This window comes from Dufourea novaeangliae, unplaced genomic scaffold, assembly GCF_001272555.1.
Source record: "Dufourea novaeangliae isolate 0120121106 unplaced genomic scaffold, ASM127255v1 scaffold335, whole genome shotgun sequence".
Classification (NCBI taxonomy): domain Eukaryota; kingdom Metazoa; phylum Arthropoda; class Insecta; order Hymenoptera; family Halictidae; genus Dufourea; species Dufourea novaeangliae.
The window spans coordinates 28954-37993 of record NW_015374211.1 but is presented as its reverse complement, the minus strand read 5'-3'; the positions used below and the strand labels follow the sequence as shown (position 1 = coordinate 37993).

At 43.4% G+C, this 9040-nt stretch overlaps 2 protein-coding genes and 4 non-coding genes across 6 annotated transcripts in view; 2 read left to right on the top strand and 4 right to left on the bottom strand.

Moving 5' to 3' along the window:
* Positions 1 to 545, top strand: part of LOC107192308 — a 5922-nt gene extending 5377 nt beyond the window's left edge. The window contains exon 3 of the mRNA XM_015581523.1: positions 494 to 545. Coding sequence (XP_015437009.1) covers positions 494 to 545 — 52 coding nt within the window. The remainder of the gene's footprint in view (positions 1 to 493) is intronic.
* On the top strand, positions 7 to 3806 carry LOC107192344. Its single transcript, XM_015581569.1, has 4 exons — positions 7 to 128; positions 781 to 1102; positions 1461 to 1760; positions 2627 to 3806. Exons 2-4 carry the CDS (start codon positions 783 to 785, stop codon positions 3153 to 3155), a joined length of 1149 nt encoding a protein of 382 aa, XP_015437055.1. The 5' UTR covers positions 7 to 128; positions 781 to 782; the 3' UTR covers positions 3156 to 3806.
* A 4177-nt stretch (positions 3807 to 7983) lies between these two features.
* Positions 7984 to 8076, bottom strand: Trnay-gua. The gene is made up of 2 exons: positions 8040 to 8076; positions 7984 to 8019 (listed from the first exon to the last, which is right to left on the bottom strand). It is a non-coding gene; the product is annotated as a tRNA-Tyr (tRNA).
* A 201-nt stretch (positions 8077 to 8277) lies between these two features.
* On the bottom strand, positions 8278 to 8378 carry Trnay-gua. The gene is made up of 2 exons: positions 8342 to 8378; positions 8278 to 8313 (listed from the first exon to the last, which is right to left on the bottom strand). It is a non-coding gene; the product is annotated as a tRNA-Tyr (tRNA).
* An 83-nt stretch (positions 8379 to 8461) lies between these two features.
* Positions 8462 to 8556, bottom strand: Trnay-gua. Its single transcript has 2 exons — positions 8520 to 8556; positions 8462 to 8497 (listed from the first exon to the last, which is right to left on the bottom strand). It is a non-coding gene; the product is annotated as a tRNA-Tyr (tRNA).
* An 83-nt stretch (positions 8557 to 8639) lies between these two features.
* Trnay-gua lies at positions 8640 to 8744 on the bottom strand. The gene is made up of 2 exons: positions 8708 to 8744; positions 8640 to 8675 (listed from the first exon to the last, which is right to left on the bottom strand). It is a non-coding gene; the product is annotated as a tRNA-Tyr (tRNA).
* Positions 8745 to 9040: the final 296 nt, after the last annotated feature.

Sequence of the window (9040 nt, the reverse complement as noted above, 5' to 3'; positions counted from 1 at the left end):
GTTGTACACCGAGGATCCGCTCTGCCAGGATGGTTTTCTCGCTTGCGGAGACGGATCCTGTGTCGAGAGGGGTCTCTTCTGTAACGGGGAGAAAGACTGCAGCGACGGCTCCGACGAGAACATTTGCGGTGAGTTTTTTATAGAAAAAAAAACATCAAATAATTTTACTTTCGCGACATTTTCAACATGTCTCACCGTGGACGATCCTAACGTACAAGGGAACACCGGAACGCTGACTCGAGACGAGCGTTCGAGTCAAATGCTTATATTGTTATTATTAAGACAAATGTACCTTGTCATGATATATTATCCCGAGTGTAAAAACCGTGGCGACCAACGTGTGGTAACACTTTCGCTACCACACACGTGTAACACCCTGATTTCCATTTTAGCATAATTTCTTAGATAAGAGTGGAATGGGCTTTGCAATATTCACCTATATTTTGTGTCAGTCGTTATCTCTGTATTGTTTATTTTTAATTTCCGATCAAAGAGATATGGATATTCCATTGAATAGAATGCTGAAAAACCAGCGCAGTCTGTGACGAACATTCTCGAAATAATCTACTGGTAGAGAACGTGTTAACCTTTCGCGAACCGTTACGCTGGAACGCTATGATTCCGACGAGAAAACGAATTTCTTGTTAAAAACGTTAAAATCGACGGCGATTTTTCGATCCTCTCGACTTTCACCGAGAACTCGATCGGTTTGCTCGTGAAGCGCGCCCTACGGTCCGAGGATCGTGAAAGGAACAATCGGGGCCTCCGTATAAATTCCAGACATGGACAACGATCCGAACCGAGCGCCGCCCTGCGATCCGACCGTCTGCGTTCTGCCGGATTGCTTCTGTTCCGAGGACGGCACAATGATCCCCGGCGATCTACCGTCCAAGGACGTGCCTCAGATGATCACGATCACCTTCGACGACGCGATCAACAACAACAACATCGGCCTCTACAAGGAGATCTTCAACGGCCGACGAAAGAATCCGAACAGTTGCGACATAAAGGCCACGTTCTTCGTCTCCCACAAGTACACCAACTACTCGGCCGTCCAGGAAATGCACAGGAAAGGCCATGAGATCGCCGTTCACTCTATCTCGTAAGAAACGTAACAAAAGAAAAAAGAAAAAACGTCTCCCTGGTGTTTGAGTCGAGGGCACCGTGTCTCCTTCCAATCGAAAATCGTCCTTCCAGGTGTTTAACTTGCGGGTAGATTGTTTGTCCTCCTATCGTGATCGCGAATTATTCATTTCACCGTAGTATCTCTGGGTAGCTATCGTTTTCGAAAAAAGAAAACGAGAAAACAAATTGCTTCGAAGATCACCTCGATACCAAGCTGTCCGCATATGTAAGAATATTGAAAATTAACAATCGTGATCGTTAGCTTCCCCGATTCCTCGAGTTTCCCAGGTTGTTAACAGACATACGACAACGAACCGATTATTACTTTCCTTAAGCCACAACGACGACGAACGGTTCTGGTCGGACGCAACCGTCGACGACTGGGCGAAAGAGATGGCCGGCATGAGGATCATCGCGGAGAAGTTCGCGAATTTGACCGACAACAGCGTGGTCGGGGTCAGGGCCCCGTACCTCAGGGTCGGCGGTAACAATCAGTTCACGATGATGGAGGAACAGGCGTTCCTCTACGATTCCACCATCACAGCGGCCCTGAACAACCCACCACTATGGCCTTACACGATGTACTTCAGGATGCCGCATCGATGCCACGGAAACCTTCAACACTGTCCCACAAGGTAAACCCTAAAGCCTTCGTGTGATCGAGCGTGTTGCAGACATTCGACTGCTACACAATGACCTCAAAATGACCTCTAAATTTGACCCCTATGTCATGATCAAGGTCACCGTCAGAAGCCTCTTTTGACACCCTAAAACGTTTGTGTCAAACACTTTTTGCTTTATTCTGCAGAGTTAATCTAGGGTACATACTTGTATTTTTGGGACACTCTGTATATCGAGCCGTAATCGAAACAAAAGTGAAATCACGTGCACCGTGTGTTTTCTCCCAGCAACAATTCTTGCTGCTGTTCTCGTTGATGGGAACCCCCCGAATTGGTACTGAAATGAGAATTAGTACTGAACATTAAATATTTCATAAACTAATGGAAATATACAGCTGAAACAGATATCATTAATCGAGATTGGCGAGTCAGTTTTTTGTATCTTTTATTAGTTATTCGACACTCTTTATAAAACTTCATTCTTCTCTTTATTAACTTTCTTATAACTAGACTGTGGATTTTATGCATTTATCGCCAATAGGGCTCTGTGAAATACAATAAACGGCAAAATATTCTTCACATACAACGAAATCTCTATTTTATTCTGTACCTAATACGATACTTAAGAGAAAAAGGACCTTCCTAGATTTACTCTAGCCTTTGTAAATTACTTTAGAAAATATCAGTTTGCATAAAAATCCGCAGTCTACTTATAACATTCTTTGAGTATTAAGGCCATATTCAGGAGTCAGCTGTAGCTCGATTTTTCCAATTGTTCGATTAGTTGTGTTCCTTGAGTGTCCAATAGAGGATATCGCCAGATAATATGGCCAACAGCTTGATCCTTCACGCGCGATCGCCTCTGTTTCTCTTCTACTCAGATCGCACGCAGTCTGGGAGATGGTGATGAACGAGCTGGACCGTCGGGAGGATCCCCAGAACGACGAGTACCTGCCCGGTTGCGCGATGGTCGACTCGTGCAGCAACATATTGACCGGCGATCAATTCTACAATTTCCTACGACACAACTTCGATCGCCACTACGAGCAAAATCGGGCCCCGTTGGGTCTCTACTTCCACGCCGCCTGGCTGAAGAACAATCCGGAGTTCCTCGACGCGTTTCTCTTCTGGATCGACGAGATCCTCGCCGACCACAACGACGTCTATTTCGTGACCATGACGCAGGTGATCCAATGGATCCAGAATCCACGCACGGTGACCGAGTCGAAGAACTTCGAGCCGTGGCGGGAGAAGTGCGTGGTCGACGGTTATCAGGCCTGTTGGGTGCCGCACACCTGTAAACTGACCTCGAAGGAGGTACCCGGGGAGACGATCAATCTGCAGACCTGCGTACGTTGCCCGAACAACTACCCATGGGTGAACGATCCAACGGGCGACGGTTTCTACTAAGGCCTGCCTCGTGTCTCGTTAAAAAAACGTGTCCGAAAAAACTCCAATCTGGATCCTCTTGCCTGTCGTTCGGGCGTTCACACCTTAGATCTATATTCTTGAATTATTTCCCATCCCTTTTATACTATTGGTCGATGATCCACTCTTCACGAGTTTCACGGCGGACGTTATCGACACGTCGTTTTCGATCGGGGAACAAGGTCAGGCCAAAATGGTTCTTTATGAATGTCAGGGTAATTCGCATAAAAAGAGCCGCCAGAAGTTTCGTTAGTTTGAGAGATTACGGAGCGAGTGGTCGACGAGGATGTCGACTTGGATCGATCCCCGACCGAAAATCGTCTATTTCGTTCAACCGACGATCTGTGATAAGTTCCGAACGCCTCGAGATTCAACGACCAGGACCGAGCACGTCGACGAGACAACGAATCATTCATTCGATATCATGGTCAAACAGTTTCTTCCCCCCCCCCTCCTTTTCAACGAAACTCGAAACGGAGCGAGTCCCGCTCGATTTTGTATAATACGAACGCGTGTCCCTCTCATCCCCCACCCCCTACCCGTTAACCTGAGGAATTCCTGCTCCACGAAGGGGGACACGAACGAATCAGCTGGGCTGGTGTCCACCCCGACACGGAAAAGATCGATGATCCATAATCCTCAGGGACCGTATATAAAAAAATGATTAAATATTATTATATGTACATTCTTTTCTTTAAAGCTAAGTGATACTTATCAATTTACCGAACGGAACCTTTAATAAAAGAGAAACTTGCGAGAACAACGCACACACCGACTCGTTTCCTTCCCCACCCGAGCTAAGAATAATCCCCTCCCTGCGCTACTGGTTGAAGGACATTTGCGTTCCGTGGAAGAAAGCAGAGTTGCGCACAATTTAGTGACTTGGACTGACCTTTAAGGTAGCTTCAGTAAATTTTTTCTATAATTATAAATTAAGTTGAAAATTTCACAGAACATTCTTAAAATCGTCAACTTTTGCTACCGAAAAATCGCACGGTCAACGATGAAATTATTGAAAAAGAAAACGTTAAAAGAATTTTCTTTTCTCACGCGAGCCTTCTGGAACTCTAGTTGACAGGGAGAAATTAATTCTTCGATGCCTAAACTTTTCGTTTGTTCGTGATTTACAAAAAGAGTTTTCATGAGAAACATAAACCCTTTGCAACCAGCTGTACCAATAGATTTTCCGTCTTGCAATAAACACACCTAAACCTAGATAGCACATGACGTCCATTTTACGCCTATTTTAGGTCTAAGGCGTCTTCAAAGCGTCATTGGGCGTCATAAGAATGAACATCGATGTCCCTGCACGGGCCTACCGTAAAGAAAAGGGAATTATTCGAGTCGAAGAACGATCAACGACACAAAAGCCCCCATCGTGATCTCCATCCAAGTAAAACGGCGCTGAATGGCACACGGTAGCGAAACAGGTAGGCTCGGGAACGATAATAATCGGAATTGGTAACCGATTAATTCGTCGATCGTGATCAATCGCCGCGGACAAAACGGGGGAACAATTTGTTTGCGGCGAGTCGAACAGAGAGAGATATTAAATACCCGATGCCATTATTTCTCGCGTGGCCGCCGGGCAGAGAAAGAAAGGACGGGAAAAAAACCACGGTTATAACCTCGTGAAATACCAGCCAGGCCGCTGCCGCGACGATTGCATTCCGATGCAACCTTTCTTTTCGTCGCCGTTTATGCATCGTTTCCATTCCGCGACGATCCTAAGCCCGACCGGCTGGCGACGCACGCCTGGAATCCCTTCTTCGGCGATACAACGAACGCGAAAGTGAGCTGTTCCAAGGGAAAGGGGGAGGGACATGATAGGAAGCTAAGGAAAAATGCAAATAATGTGATAATTGTACCTCTTAATTAAGCCTTTATAAATCATAATACAATTATACATAGACTGCGAATTTTATGCATTTATAGCCATAGTCCGTAAAATACAGTAAAGAAGAAAACTCTCGTCAGATCCAATCGGTTTTCTAGTTTATTCCCAACCTAATATGATATTTATGGAAAGAAACTTTTTGAAGAAAAACAATTATTTGAAATATAAAGTAACGCTGAAAGATGGGCGTAAACAAAAGTACAGGTTCATCTGTAAAAAACCTGAAGCTGACCTTGAAAACTCTGGGGGAAAAAGGGATCGACTAAAACATTTGGTGCACTCATCTTAAAGCTCTCCTAGAATACACTAGTCACAAAACTGTTCGATCGAACAGCTAGCAGTAGAATGATCTAAGCTGATCACGTATCGTGGTCCACTGTGTAGATGCCTGTAAACCACAATCTAGTTACTATTCTCCTTTCCATGCATTTTCGCCAGCTGGACCGATTTCTTTACAACGATTTCTCTGCACTCCCAATTCAAGATATACGTATTCTTTATAATTTAATATACGTATACATATTCTTTATCGACGTTTCTAACGTGGAACATTTTTCATTTCTCTGATCTTGCAGTCGGTATTGCACTCGCACTTTCCATCGTAAACCACCGGTTCCATCGTTGTTCTGCACGCATCCCTCGGTGCGTAACGATATTCCACCCAGTTGTACGTTCAATCGACCATGGGAAAAGTCATTCGAGACCGATACGAACGAAAATACCGACGATACCCCGCGTGGTTAAGATCGGCCACTATGTGTATAAACGAGGCCTGACAATCTCCGCCGTAAGCGAAAGTAGAGAAAGCTGCTGCCTCGTATCTCGGCGCCGCCGTCGTCGGGGCAAGGCCGTCCCTGGCTATAAGGCTCCTTCGACAGGATGCCGTGGCGGATCACGGCAGGAATCTTGTTAACGGTTCCCCACCCGGGTTGCTCGAGTTTCAGACGAATCCGTGCTCGTTAAGGAGACAAATCGTTTCGAAGAAAACAGCGAGGCTTCGCCAACGAGGCGATCGTCGATCTCGGAAGACACACTTTGACATTCAACCTCAGAAATGATACTATCTCGATAGTGAAGACTCGGACACTATTTCAATTATTTAAATCATTGCCGTAGTGGAATCAGGGTGACAAGCAGAGGATTTAAAACCTTGGGCGGGAGGGAAATATATTTAACATATCGACTGCCACAGTGGAAAAGGCTGTACGTAGCCAGACACACTTTATTTTCATTTTAAAGCCATAAATCGTTGAAACTGTATGCGTTTTTTAATAGAGGCTATTGATCGTGTTTCAAATTATAAAATATATAAGTATATTATTATTATTATTTGCACTATATTATTCGACTAAAATTATGGCCAACTCTGCCGTAAGCCTCTAAAGTCGTGGACCATTTTTTAATCACTCTATATATATATATAATGTGAATCATGTTGTCTGTATATATACAGCAGGTGTCTCGACACCTACAGGAGAGCGAGTGTACGGGCCATGTAACGGGTAGTCGTAGGAAATGGGAAATATGATCACCGGAAATATCGCGAAACAGGTTTTAAGAGGCGACAGTCGGTTGCTCGATACGTCGGGGCACTAAAGTGGTTTCGGAAAAATTCGAATGTTCGACATACGGAAGAGAGTGTGGAAGATAAGATAACGTCGCGGAAGAGATTCCGCGGTGAGAACCTTGCGTGGAATACAGATGAAACGCGTGAACTATAAACTCTGAAAATTTTTGAATTCGTAGACGAGCAAACAAGTAAACTGCTGTTCTCCAGTTCTGGTCCAGGAACGAATTCATGAGAACGCACAGAAAGTTCGAGTATCTCTGTGAACTGTCCAACGGAAATAAAAATTGGAACAGTCGATTCCAAATAATGGACTTAACCATGATGGCGTAAACTGTCCATTGTTTTTTTTATTTTCATTTAAAGTATTTACGATTAATTACTCCTACGGAATAATAAATAAATAACTGTTTATTAGAAAGAGTACAAGTACCGAAAAATGTCCCCACGTCATCATCGAACATGCTTTTGTACACCCGATTTCACCGTCGATTCCCTCGGAGACACGGTGTATCTGATCGTGTTGGTAGATACAATGACAGTGGCAGCGTTTCACGTTATTAATCTCGGCTTCGCCGACAAGCATCGGCACCTTTTATCGGCCGATCTCTGTGATAATCGTTCCGATCGTCAGAATCTTCGTGAATCGTCGTAACGTTTGAAAGTCAACAAGGTAACCATCGACACATTCAACAGAATTTCCAATCGCTGACTTTTCGACGGTCGTCGACGAAACGGAACACCGGTGAAATTGACTCCTATTAGGTCACGGCGTAACGATGGAAGTCGAATGTACCGTTGGATTATTCGTATCTCTGTTCGCTGCTCCTTTCCCAGTCGCGTAACTAATCTCCACGGTGTTAATTGAAATCGTCCGGGGACGGAGTGGATGGAGGCGGCGATCGAAGACGATCGAATTTCCACGGTGGCAGGTAATTTCACCTGGGGCGTTAATTGCTGCCAGTTGCTCTAGCAATTATTCGCAACAACTAGGTGAATGAAATATTATTTACCGCCTTGTGGATGAATGGAACATCTTAGCTCACCATTATTATTAATATAATAGATAATATGAAGAATTACAAAAATGAACAACAACAAAAGGAAAGAAAAAATTTACAAAAGCATTTACAAGAGCATATAGAGAGTTATGATTATGTTAAAAGAAATACGTAATTATCGATAAAATAACAGAACATAATAGATAATACTCGAGTGTATTGGTATCAGACGTGTCAGTTATTCAGCTACTCGAATCAATAAATTTTCGCGTTTAACAATTATAAGCAAGGGAATAACGTTGAACGGATGAGAAAGATAATTATTCTGAGAAATAAAAAAAAGATTCCTTCGAGCCGGATTCGAACCAGCGACCTATGGATTTCTACCGTGATTATAACCTCTACAGTCCACCGCTCTACCAACTGAGCTATCGAAGGTTCGTGGAAGAAGTTGCTTAAATATGAGTAACATTATACGTATTTTGTAATTCGTGATACTTATTGAATTCGACTAGTAAAATATAATATTGCTAATTGAACACCGAAAGTAATAGATATATAATTACTTATATGTACTGATAACACGAAAAATATTAGATTAAAAAAAAAATAAACCAACATATTGGGAATAAATAATGTTCCTTCGAGACGGATTTGAACCATCGACCTATGGATACCTATTTGTTTAAATTAATCAAATGTACTACAGTCCACTGCTCCACCAACTGAGCTATCGAAGGTATGTATGGCTCTTATTTCAAGTGAAATATCATTTGAATCGTCGGCAAATTGATCTAAAGAGATTTCTTATCACAAAAAGTATTCCTTCGAGCCGGATTTGAACCAGCGACCTATGGATATCTCCTGGATGTTTCAGACCTCTACAGTCCACCGCTCTACCAACTGAGCTATCGAAGGTATATACGAAACTCATTTCAAGTGGAATAACATTTCAATCGTCAGCAAATTTAAATAAAGAGATTTCTTTTCACAAAAAGTATTCCTTCGAGCCGGATTTGAACCAGCGACCTATGGATATCTCTCTATCTCCACGAAATAATCAGAACCGCTACAGTCCACCGCTCTACCAACTGAGCTATCGAAGGTTCGTTGATCGTCGTTTCATCTTCGTCGTTCATATAATTCAAACTGTCCGCTACTAAAGCGTCAAAGAGAAAGGAGCCTCTTGTCATGTTCGACAAGGAAAAATTCCAGCAAGCCGGATTCAAACCGGCGCGACCTTATGGTTTACCATTCGTGGGGGGATACAACTAAATGCCTCGGGATCGTTTTCTGTTCGTTCGCCTGTTACCGGTGTCACCGTTATTATTCAATTATAATCGTTCGATAGCCGCGGAATTGGCAGATGCATCATAGAAATAATAACATATCATTGACGTCA

Bases quoted from the DNA above. Each gene is read 5' to 3' on its own strand.
- LOC107192344 (XM_015581569.1), top strand. From the start codon at position 783: ATGGACAACGATCCGAACCGAGCGCCGCCCTGCGATCCGACCGTCTGC. The intron at 1,103-1,460 runs GTAAGAAACGTA...ACTTTCCTTAAG, and splicing joins ATCGCCGTTCACTCTATCTC to CCACAACGACGACGAACGGT. The intron at 1,761-2,626 runs GTAAACCCTAAA...TCTTCTACTCAG, and splicing joins CTTCAACACTGTCCCACAAG to ATCGCACGCAGTCTGGGAGA.